This window comes from Merops nubicus, unplaced genomic scaffold (genome assembly GCF_000691845.1).
Source record: "Merops nubicus isolate BGI_N331 unplaced genomic scaffold, ASM69184v1 scaffold33113, whole genome shotgun sequence".
NCBI lineage: Eukaryota > Metazoa > Chordata > Aves > Coraciiformes > Meropidae > Merops > Merops nubicus.
In genome coordinates, this window is record NW_008600161.1 from 1 (window position 1) to 12,387 (window position 12,387).

General features: G+C 45.0%; 1 protein-coding gene across 1 annotated transcript; it reads left to right on the top strand.

The window, feature by feature from the left end:
* The first annotated feature begins 1,510 nt into the window (after positions 1 to 1,510).
* Positions 1,511 to 8,722, top strand: C1S (complement component 1, s subcomponent). The gene is made up of 10 exons (XM_008937629.1): positions 1,511 to 1,669; positions 2,784 to 2,961; positions 3,225 to 3,350; positions 4,013 to 4,212; positions 4,444 to 4,597; positions 4,832 to 4,947; positions 5,179 to 5,257; positions 5,512 to 5,649; positions 6,188 to 6,262; positions 7,929 to 8,722. Exons 1-10 carry the CDS (start codon positions 1,511 to 1,513, stop codon positions 8,720 to 8,722), a joined length of 2,019 nt encoding a protein of 672 aa, XP_008935877.1.
* The last annotated feature ends 3,665 nt before the right edge of the window (positions 8,723 to 12,387 follow it).

Genomic DNA, 12,387 nt, shown 5'->3' on the forward strand with positions numbered 1-12,387 from the left:
TAAAAGATTCTATGATTCTATGAAAACAACGCACTCTTACTCCTGCTGGTAGCCTCAGAAGGGCAGAGCGTTGCACAGGCCACTATCTTTTCCCTTCCCTCCTATCAGATGAGGAGCCCTGTGGCCACCAGCTTGCAGCAACAGTGCAACCTCCAGCAAAGTGATCTCTGGACACAATGATCAAACAGGTTTTTTTCCATAAAAAAAGCATTGGACCCAGTCTTATGTTTGCTTTCCCTTTCCTACACTCTGAATTTTACTCATAACTTTTAAAAGGGAGGGGAGGTTGCCGAGAACTCTGTCCCCTCCCCCCCGCCTTTTCCCAAAAATCATCTGATTTCCCGAAAGGGCCCGTCCCGGCAGAGCCCTCTGCCCCTCCGCCCCGCGCAGCCAGCGGCGCTGTGCAACGCGCTCTGGAAGGGATAGAGGGAGCTGGAGCTCGGCTCCTGGGGGCCCTCTGCAGCAGGGTGTGCACAGGAAGAGAAAAGCAAAAGAGAAGGGAACAGAGAAGAAAACAGACACGAGCTAGGGGCAGAAGGTAAATATTGCAAGCCTTAGCAATGAGAGAGGAAAATACTCCTGAGCGATGCTGTCAGCTAGAAGTCAGGGCAAGCTGCTCCCCAACCTCAGGGTCTTAGCATAATTTTTGAGGTGCTGGGAGAATGGATTTGGTACCCTGGGGTGTGTGTGTGTGTGCTTTCTGTCTTAGTTTGCTGTGCATCAGCATGGTGCTTGGAGATACGTGGTCGTAAGGGGAAAAAGTGGGTACCAGGGAGTACCAAGACAGAGATCAGAACTACCCATGTTGTCAGTACAGAGCCTAGCATCCCTTCTTGATGTTTGGGGTTGTGTATGCAGGAAGGAACAGGGATACAAACTTGCTTTTGAGGAAAAACATTGAGCCAAAAGCTGGGGCTTTAGGGCCTCTGACCTGACTAGCAGACATGCAGAAGCACAAGCAACATTAATCAATCACACTGTTTTTTGTCCCAGACCATAACTCCAAAGTCCAATTCCTGAAAGTTTTCAGAAAGGAAGACCTGCTGTTTCCAAATGTGGTGAGTTATTGACTCTTTAAGGGGATCTCAGGCTTATTAATAATTTCATTGTAAAAATTAGGTGCTTTTTTTCTGTAGTACTGTTCTGATTCCCAAGTCTGAACACATCTATAGCCCAAGTAAAGTAGGGAATGGCACTTTAGACCTTGTGTTCAAGGCAGCACTACCAGCTCTTAGCGAGCTGGGGAGGATCAGAGAGCGTGGCTGAGGTTGTACTCCATCTGTGTGAAAGGTTACAAGAGGAAGACGAGCCCCACACAGCCACAGCATTGGTCACTAAAGCTCCAAAGCCAGGAGCTATGCTGCATGCTATGTACAGCCCAAACCAAGCTTTTTCACTAGGGAAAAAGTGCCTGTGCAGACAGAGACTGCTGCAGTGTCATCTTCCTTCTTCTTTTCTCAGGTACCCCCTTATCTTCTTCTGTCTCCCTGTCTGGTCTGACGCAGCCTCCATGTATGGTGAAATCCAGTCACCCAGTTATCCTCAGGTGTATCCCAATGACGTGCAGGAATCTTGGGAGATCCAGGTGCCCTCGGGATATGGCATTCACCTTTACTTCACACACCTGGATCTTGAACCATCGCAGAACTGCGAATATGACTTTGTGAAGGTACTGTCCCCCTCCTCAGGTGACAGAGAGAGCAGAAGGCACCTTAGGGCACGAAGTGAAGTTGTGTACAAAGCTCAGGGCTGCAAGAGGAGATGATAGACACATCCTTCCTGTTCTGAGCTCCAAGAAGCCCAGATGACTGAGTGTGTCTACACTAATTTGAGTTTGTCTCATAACCACGAGAGTTGTCTGCCAAATGAGTGTCCCATCTAAGCTTCCCTCCCCATGTTTCTCCTGTATTCATAGGAGAAGCCTCCTTAGCTATCACTGGCACCTCCCTATTGCAAGGTGTATTCTTAGCCAGAGAACCATAGTTATAAAAAGGCCATTTTCTTGGATGAAGATTTTTGGCCTTGGATAGCAGGCACTCAGATGATGTGGTGTGGTCCGTTGCACCACAGTTGCTATGATCTATGCACTACAGATTTGTTAAAACTTGGAGACCCATTAGCTCTGCTCCATGTTGTCCCACCACGCACAACAGCTCAAGCATTTCCATACAGACAGAAACAAGACAACAGTTATGTGTGAAAAGGGACAATAAGACCGGGCGTAGCAGCAGGGGATGTTGGAGAAGGACCCAGGTGGGACAGAGGATGGATGTGGTCTGCTGGGAGCTGCAATAAACATCCTTTTTTGCCACACACTGATGAACCTGTTAGACTGCTCTGCAGACTGTCAGCAATTGGCTTTGCCATTTTGAACCACAGTGTTGGTTTTCTTGTACAAGTGGGCCTGAGGAAAGGATGTCAACAGACAACTTTCTGCCTTCATTTCTATCTCAGAAATTAAGAAATGTACTTCACAGCTGGGAAATCGGTAGGAAGGAGGGAACACTCCTCAAGCATCTTACAAATGTCATGAAGCTGGCTGTCTAGGGGTTCCATTCGGCTGTACTTTGGCTGTCTTTTGCCCTTGGCCAGCTTGATGGATGGCACCACAGCCTTGGTGCTTCCTGCTAGCTGTGTGACATAGCTGTGCCCTGGGAGATGACCTGGATGTGGTGAGAAACGCATGCCATTTAGGAGCCCTTGGTTAGCCACTGAAAGACTCAAGTGTTGGTAGTCATACACATTGCAGCAATGAGATAACACCTCTCCGCATTCTTCTGCAGATCATGTCTGGTGGCCATGTTGAAGGCGTGGTTTGTGGGCGGAAGAAACCTCGTGCCCCTGGCTCCTCGATTGTGGAGGAGTTCCATGTCCCTTACAACACCCTCACTGTCAGCTTCCACTCAGACTTTTCCAATGAGGAGCGTTTCACTGGTTTTGTGGCCTACTATGTTGCAGTAGGTAAGGTTAAATCTGGCCTCCTCTGAATCTCTGTGATGTCCAGGCTAGGAGGGAGGAAAGCTGACAGAAAGGTTTTCCTTACGAGAATGCCTTATTTAAAAGAGATCCCAGCAGACAGGAGAGCTTTCCAGTATGGCAAATATAAATGCCATATTAGATACCTTTTCCTTGATGTCCACCAGTGTTAGCTTCAGTATCTCATCTTTCTCCTGCCCTTAGGGCCTTCTCCTGATCTTGGCTGATTCATCTTTTCACACTTGCAGACTTGGATGAGTGCACAGATTTTGTGGAGGAACCTTGCAGTCATTACTGTAACAATTACATTGGAGGTTACTTCTGCACCTGTCCACCAGATTATTTCCTTTATGAGGATAAGAAAACCTGTGGAGGTAAGAGATCTACATGACCTTTGGTCAAGAGAAAGAGTTATTTTAGGCCAAGTGAGATACTGTTCATGGAAGACCTTCTCTATCAACCTTCTCAACCAGTTTTGACAGGTATAATTTGGGGAAAAAAAACACCCTAGTGCAAATCTGAACTAGCAGTAGGCTGTAATTTTGGGAATTTCTATTAATTTAATATTAACATTCCACCTTTTTTGCATCAAAAGAATTAAGAAATGACTAAATGACATTCTTTAAAGACTGTGATAGAGACCCCTTTTAGCATACTGCTATCTGTTAATCTTTTATTCTCCAACAAAACAAGGCAACAATAAAGACATAAAGATGGTCAAGGGGCTGCTTGGCTTGAATCAAAAAATTGCAAAGTCCATGTTGAAAGGAGTATAATACAAGGACTTGCACATGATGGAAGAGGGCCTGAATCACAGGTGGAGGGCAAACAGAAAGGCCACTATAAGTTAAAGTCTCTGGCTAATTGGAAAGAGAGTGGCCCTGGTTTCAGTTTTTTGGAAAGATGGAATGTTGGGACATGGTTAATGCAGGAGACTGGGAAGACCAGAGATACAGTCGATGAGGGAAAGCTTCCCAGCTGCATGCATGGACCACTTTTTTTCTGAGTCCTACTTGTGTTCCTTCCTTAACCCCAGTGAACTGCAGTGGAAATGTGTTCACTGAGCCATCAGGGGAGATTGCCAGCCCCAACTACCCCAGCCGGTACCCCGAGAACTCGCGGTGTGAGTACCGCGTGGCTCTGAGGCCAGGCTACTTCGTGGCGGTGACCGTACGCAGCGGGGACTTCGACGTGGAGCCACCTGACTCAGAAGGGAGATGCCACGACAGCCTAACGGTGCGTGTGGGGCTTCGGGAGGGAGTCAGGGCGCTCTGGATCTCCCCTCAATCTCCTCGTACTCAGAAGACCTTCTGGTTGCTTAACTTCATTTTCAGCTATATTGCCTTTTGAAGTTCTTGGGAATACATTTGAATATGTTTATATTGAACGTATATATTGAAGGTATATTTGAGTATTTCTCTGTGTACATTTGGTATTTCTCATTTCTTCTTGTTTGTTATTTCCCAGCTTATCTCTGGAAAGCAGCATTTTGGTCCCTATTGTGGCAGCAAATTTCCAGGTCCTCCTGAAATAAAAACTAGGAACAACATTCTTGACATAATCTTCCAGACAGACCATGCAGTACAGCACAAAGGCTGGAAAATACGCTACTATGGGGATCGTGAGTAAACACTTGAGAAAGCATTCCCTCTGCTACTGAGTTAGAGAGAGAGTTTTCCCCAGGTCAGATTCATGGTATAACACCATGTTAACATGTTCACAGCTGCTGGTATTGAGTAAACTGAGGATGCCTCTTTACTGGGGAAAATAATTGCTGGGGAGGATGAAGTAGGGAGCTGGAAGAAGAGTAAATCTTGAACCAGTTAATTGCTGATTTCCACCTATCTCTTCAAAGCTGTAAGCTGTCCCCCAAGTGTCATCCCCAACTCTGTTCTTGACCCAAAGAAGGACAGGTACGTCTTCAAGGACAATGTGAAGGTGACCTGTGTGGAAGGCTACGAAATTGTGAGGGTAAGTTACATAAAATAGCATATATCCTCTCTGGCCCTCACATCCTTCCTGATGGCATTTCCCACCCGGTGTCCTGTGCACCTTTTGGAACTCAAAGTTTTCACCCCAACTGTAGTTAAGTGGAGACTTCTTCCAGCCACTGCAGCATTTTGAGGACTCTCCATTGGAGTGCCTGTGTCAGATAGATTTCATGGCCAGTGACTTACATGGATCATGTGTTCTTTTCCCTAGGAACGAGACAGCATCATGACTTTTGACTCCAGCTGCCAGGACAATGGTGAATGGAGCAACTCCCATTTCAGCTGTGTTCGTAAGTGGCCCATCTCTGTATTGTGGGAAGTAGACCTGAATGGAGCCTTTAGGCTCTAGATCTGCTGTATCTCCAGTTTAGGAGAACAGTGGAGGACTGGGATGTGAGCCTGCTGAAGGGCCAGAGGAAGTGAGTGCTGAAAACTGTACAGGGACCAGAGGAGCTGAGTGGTTCCTCATCATACAGAATAATCATATGGTTAGGTGAGGATGCCCCCTTGATTATATTTGATTCTTTTTGTTCCTTCTCTACAGCTGTGAACTGTGGTGAACCCATTCCTGTTGACAATGCCCAAGCCATATATATCTCCGAACATCAGGAGCCTTTGTACAAAGCTGCCTTCCGGTATCAGTGTGATGCACCATACTATACCCTAAAAAATGAAGGACATGGTAAGCATTGCCTCTGCTACACAAACATACTGCTTTGGTCAAAGGCCTAGAAAATGGTACTGGCATTATCATGGGGCTGGGATTATGTCCCAGCAGACCAAGACTGGGAATAGGTTCTTACTGGTGTAGGGTTGCAGGCAGTAGTTTTGTGTTGCCTTTGTTTTCAGTGCACTCTGATAATGTCACTGCTTGGGCTGTTGTCCTCAAATGCATTAGCAAGTTCTCTCTCCATTTGCCTGATGTGTGAACCATGGAGATTTTTGTCACATCTAGCACACATTTCTGGTGGAGAAGTAAAGGACTCAAAAACCCTATTAGATGAGGTTCCATCAGAATAGGGGCAGAAGCACACTGGTGGGATTGTGCAGGGAGATCTCGGCAATGTTTACCAAGCTGTGCTTGCTCTGGAATGAGAAGAAAGATGAAATGAGAAGAATTCTCGTTGGAAATGAGAAATCATATTATACAGTAATGCTACTTACCCTCTCTTTGCCTTGATGGTATCCTTATGGCATTCTTTTTTCTTGTGTTTTCCAAGCGGTGTATCAGTGCTCAGCCAGTGGAGAATGGGTCAACGAAGAGATAGGAACAAAACTACCAAAATGTGTCCCAGGTACTGCCAAAAATGGTATATGTACAAGCACCATATGAAGACCACTGCTTCTTTCATCTGTTTTTAAACTATTAGGCCTGAAAGTATGCTTGATCCTTTCTGTGTTGTTTCAGTCACATTGGGCAGGGTATTTCCAAAAGCTGTGCGCCCCAAAGAAAGGTCAGATGAGGCAGCAGAAAGGAACTGGAAACAAAATTGGGCAAAACAGTAAGACATCTGGTATACCAGGACCTCTTCAAGTCCCTGTGTTTCTGCACCGGTTTCCCCACCTTTAAGTGTGAACATTCTCAAGTTGTGCAGTGCTTTAGATCTGTCTGCATTGCCAGTAGCAAAAAGACTGACAGGTCAAAAGAGATGTCTGACAATGCTGGACTTTTCTGTCTTTGGTCAATTCCCAGCTACACTAAGAGCTGCAACTTCTCTTCACACCTCTGCTGGAGGTAGTGCACAGCTGTCCACTGGGCACTACAGATGCAGCACTATAGGAAAAGGTTTTTCACTACTCTCACTGGAACTCATAGCCTAAACCCATAGGGTTTAATGGGTCCTTCAGTAAACAGCTACACTTAGAGTGGCTGAAAGCTCAAGCAAGATCCCTGTCAAGAATCTTCTCATCCTCTCTTGGTGTTCTTGGGAGACACTGAGTGGGGAAGTGCATGGGTACTACTCCTGGTAGTTATGGCTGGGTCTTAACTTCCAGCTGATACAAAGAATTTTAAATCCTATGTATTCTGCATGATGTTTGCTGTTTACCTCTTAGAGGAGGCAGGATGCCTAGGGCTAGTTGTACACGATGCCTGTTCACTACTCCAACCCCCCAGATCCTCATTAACAAAGTACAAGATCCAGATGAAGATAATTCAGCCCTCCTGCCATTTAAATTGGAAGCTACCTATTGACTATAGTTCCTTAATCTCTAATTATATGAGTAAGGGTTCAGTGTAGATAAGGCAATGCAATAAAAAATCAATTTCCCAACCATGTCAGGGTGACTAGCCTTATTTATGCTCTTAGTGTTAACATTCTGCAAAACCTTATAGAACATTTTACTCAGAGAGCATGGAGCATCTCTGCACCCGTAAGACCCACAGATAAGACCTCCGTTAACCTGCTGCTTAAGATTTTATATACTAAAAGAATAGAGATGAAAAATGGTAAGACATCAATGGCAAAACTGAACATTTAACCTGAGACTATCTGAAGTTCAAACACACCAAAAAAATTCCATCATTTTAAAGAGCAGTATCATATTTCTAAGAACTTAAGCACATATGTTTTTGAAGACAATCCCTTCACGTACAGGACATAATTCAGCAAAGGAAAACTGCTAACTAGAATACAACTAAATTGTGAGCTTTGACATGCACAACACTGGCAGGGTCACAAATGCTTTCCAGAACAACAGTTTGAGAATTAGTGTTTTCTAAACTGAATGATAATAGCAGTTTTTCTTGAATTTTATTTAATTTCTCTGTAAATACTAGTTGCAGTCTCTGTGACATAGAATACAAACATTGGCTACTCAGAATCAAAAATGGAGGACACAGGAAGGAGGGGACTATGGGCTTCTTAGAAAGAACCAAAGAACTAAAGTTCTACCAAAGAACTCCCTATGGGTAACTGCTAATTCTCCCATCTGGTTCCTCTTTTTTCCTTTTCTTTCCAGTCTGTGGGGTGCCTAGTAATCCCATCCAAGAGAAAGCAAAGATTTTTGGAGGCACCCGTGCAGAAAAGGGCAACTTTCCCTGGCAGGTCTATTTCGATTATCCAAGAGGAGGTGGAGTTCTCATCTCTGACAGATGGGTGATGACTGCAGCCCATGTGCTGGAGGGATATGGCAAGCCCAACATGTATGCTGGGGTAATCAACGTTGGCAGAGAGTCTCTGTACTGGGAAGGCAAGCAGCTGGTTGCAGAGGCTTCGTTCATCCATCCTGATTGGAAGCAGCACCCCGTAGAAACCAGGACCGATTTTGATAATGATATTGCACTGCTGAAGCTGAAAGATCCTGTGAAGATGGGCCCAAACATCTCAACCCTCTGTCTTCCTGGTAAATCACCCGAGTATGAGCTGCAGGAAGGGACTCTGGGCTACATTGCTGGCTGGGGCCAGAGAGAGAGAGGAAGACTGCCTATTTATCTTTGGAAGGCCCAGATTCCTGTGGTGGACATGGAGAAGTGCCGATCTGTGAAGCCAGAGGGCTCTGCTGACTCCAGTGCGTACCGATTCACGGACAATATGATCTGTGCTGGTGGGGACAAGGACAGCTGCAAGGGGGACAGCGGTGGCGCCTACGCCATTCGGGACCCGCTTGATGACAGGCGGTACTACGTGGCTGGGCTGATCTCCTGGGGGCCAAGATGTGGCACCTTTGGTCTTTACACCAAGGTAGTGCGTTATTTGGACTGGATTACAGAGACCATGAGCAAGCATGAGGATGCAGAAACGGGGCAGGATTAGCTCTTTCTCCTTTCAGCACCCTGGCCCTCCCTAAGTGCCACGGTTACGTGTCCAGGCTGGCTGTGACCATGCTCGCTCTGCGTGTGTAACGGGCCTGCTCATTCTGTCTCTGCTGAGTGGAGAGTCAGGAGTATCTGATTCTCTCACTGTCATCATGTCTGGGAAAAGGAACTCTCTTTGTTCCACTCAAAGTGGCATAAAAGGAAGACGCTAATCTGGATAAAGAGGCTCCTTCTGCTTCCTCATTTTTTTCTATCCCATTTTTTCCCTCCTGGAGAAGGCCTAGCCATGCCCCACTTGACAGGGAGATTTCAATGAAGATGAGAGAATACTTGTTGGTTCTCAGGGTGGGGTCAGAGCCTGGTTTCTGGTTTATGCATTTGCTGTATTGTACCTGACAGCATTAAAGAATGTCCAAACTTTTGGACAGTGTGTTGTTGTGTGTGTCTTGCCTTTCTTCTCCTCAGTCTAGACCTAGTTCTCCTTGAAACTCTCTAAATCAAGTGTCTAGTCACATTTTGACCCACTATGCTGCCAGCTTTCCTCAAGCTGTAATTTGTGCTACTTCACATCTCTACCTAAGAGAACTTTATGAACCTAAAGAACTTTATGAAGTTCTGAGATGGTTGCATCTCATTGACCAACCATTATCAGCAGTGATGACTTCAGACTTCTGCATCAAGCTAAGCAAAAGAGACATCTTCAAAATTCTTTAATTCACCTGTTCTCAGGGCTTTATTTTTCAAACTTTACTACATTAGATAAGCAGTAAAGATACGAAAGATTGTTTCATTTAGGGAAGCTTGTGTTGTGGGGGAAGATTACTTGACATGCATTAGGTGTGTCTTTTGCTCCATAAAGTTCTATGTCACTTCCGCTAATATGGTCAAGGAACTGGTGCAGATGGCATATCATGAAAGATGTAGGAAGCTGGCTTCATTCAGCTTGAAAAGGAAGAAGCAAAGAGTGGGATTTAACTGCTGTATTAAGATACCTAAAGGAGGGCTAGACAGTGAGTATGCAGAGCAAGAGTCTTCAGAAAGGTGAAGTGACTGGGCAAGAGACGATAGACAGGAATTGCAATAAGGGAATTTCCAGTTTGGCTTTTTCCCAGGGACTGGGAACACAAGTGCCAAAAAAGACTGGGGAATCTCTGTCCCTTGACATCTTCATAACTCGCTCAGGCAAGGCTCCAAAGCTCTGAAGACAGTCCTGTTGTCAGCTGTGGATTGGACTAGAGGCCTCCTCTTCCAGCCTAAGTTTTTGAGAGTCTAGGAAATGGTGAGGGTGTGTGCAGCTTTTGGGAGAAGATTTCATATAGATTTCTGCACTCAGCTCAAACACTTTCAATTTTGGGTAATAAGCAAAATGTTATTTTGTTTTTTGGGCTAGTAACCAATACTACATTCCTGAGGAACTGAGGACCCAAAGGATGTTGAATGCTTTTACTTTTATATCTGTATGTGCCAACTTTAATCTAGTATGAAGTTTTATAGTTCTTTCTTGTTGCTAGGTAGGTGGATTCATCTCATCTTTTGGAGTGCAAAAGGGAAGTGTCCATCCCTGTTAACGAGTCCAGGCTGCAGTCTTAGCTCATCTTCCTCTTCTGCAAAAAGGCGACTATACTGGCAAAGAAAGGATGATTCAGAGGTGCCACTGTAACAATACTCTGTAACTTCACGGTGTGTCTTAGAATTTTGTAACTCATACAGACATGCCCAAACATTTCATGTAACCCTGAGTGAAAGCCACTGGAAATCTTGCAGACTGCCATGCCTGGCTATTAGGAAGCTTTTGCTTTGGTACGTGATGGATACTTCAGCAGTAGAAATAACCCAACAAAGTACAATATGGGGAAAATTAATCCATTTTAAGTTCTGAAGAAGTGACCCTCAAACTAAGATATGACATTTCCTCAGCTTCCATGACCACCCAGGCAAGCACTCACTTCCAAAGCCACTCAGGCAAGCAGCGCTGCATGATTACTCACTAGCTCACTGATTAAATCCAGTCTTCCTGGAAAAGGAGAGGACAACAAACTGCTGAAATCAATTCAGGACAGCAGAGGAGAAGAGAAACAGAAGTGTGGCTGAATGGTCCAGGAGTAGGAGACAGGAAAGATACTTATTTAGCTGGCATTGCTATTCATAGGAGAGCAACGGATTCCTACAGGGATTTGGAGCAAATAATCTATTCTCTATGCCTCAGCTTCCCAAAGTTTCCTAGTCTCCTGCAAAGCAGGATAGTCTTTAAGGTGGCTTCCCAATCTTTTCCCCAATTTTTACAAGGGCTAAAGGGTATTTTGTTGTTCTTGTCACCTGTGCTCACTGAGCATCCCAGAAATTTCCTGTTCTTCACCTGGAATACCCCCCGGCTGCATATGCCTCATTCTCCCTTCCCTCCCCCAGACCAGGGCTTATCCATTGCTTCTGTACCACTGGACATCTTGTTTTTCCATGCTCTTTGTTGCCTCTCATTCTTCTCTCCTGCCCATACAAATGGGAAAAATCAACAGAGTTCTGGCCCCTGGAGATCATGGATGAACTTACATCAGATGTGCAGTTTCACAGATCACTCCACTGGGTATGTTATCTCAAAAGCAAACGAGAGACAGTGACACCTGAGAAGATCTGGAGCTGGATCTCACAGAGAACAGCTATGACCTTACCCACAGAGTTCCTCCGTAAGGCTCTTGCAGACTTCAGTGCAGTGACTCACAGGTAGGTTGTTCCACAGTAGCAAAACTAGTCAAGAGACAAGTCCAGAGAATACCCACAACACCTAAGGGGTCATCTCTCTGAGTCAGCATCATTTTAGAGCTGCTGTCCTGCAGTCAGAGCTTTATTTCATACAGTATAAAAAAAATCCATCCTCAAATTCTGGTCAGTAAAGGCTACTGGGCTCTTTTCTCCATGAGATTGGTTGTTGTCTTACCTGTGTTTTGAATGTTGCATCACACAGACAAGTTATTTTTGCCTCCCTTGAAGCCACCTGGAGTTTCAGACTGAATAATCTAACGGTAATTTTATGACAGGTGAGCAACTACCACACGTCACTGCAGAACTGGAAACATTTTATTGGTGGGTGGAGCAATCCCTCTATAAAGTCCCTAAGTTGCTTTCAGTGATGGGGAGTATTTAGCGGTTGTTAACAATAAAGACATAAAAACATAACACACTTGGTTTCTCCAGCAATGATTTTAATATTCACAGAATCTCACTGGTGGCAGTGGGTATACGCACATTTTACTCAGCCCAAAGTACCAAATCCTTCAAGAAAGTCTGCTGCTGTGCAGCCTTCCCACCCAACAGAGTACAAAAGTGGACTGCAGTAGTCTGATGCTATTGTCAGTGCTTCAAACAATAACATTTAGCTGTCATGAGATTTCCTGATATTATTAAAGCTTCATCCAGTAATAAAACTTGGAAGAACTAGAACATCCACAAAGGCGTCCCACAGTCTGCCAGCAGTATAGCAGCTTTGGTAAGGTTTGATGATACTACTGAGAATTCGTTGAACAGTATGATGGCTTTCAGAAGTGCTCATGATGAAGATCTGCGTAACTGAAAAGGCTTTGGGGCTTCATCAAAAGCTTTAGATATGATTTGACGTGTCTGGAAACTTATATGCTATCAGTGATTCTTCAGCTAGTAGGACAACAACAT

What these genes read in the sequence shown, in the direction of transcription:
- C1S (XM_008937629.1), top strand. Translation starts at nt 1,511, where the DNA reads ATGTATGGTGAAATCCAGTCACCCAGTTATCCTCAGGTGTATCCCAAT. An exon ending in GATGCCACGACAGCCTAACG is followed by an intron (nt 4,213 to 4,443) that starts GTGCGTGTGGGG and finishes GTTATTTCCCAG; the next exon opens with CTTATCTCTGGAAAGCAGCA. An exon ending in CTCCCATTTCAGCTGTGTTC is followed by an intron (nt 5,258 to 5,511) that starts GTAAGTGGCCCA and finishes CCTTCTCTACAG; the next exon opens with CTGTGAACTGTGGTGAACCC.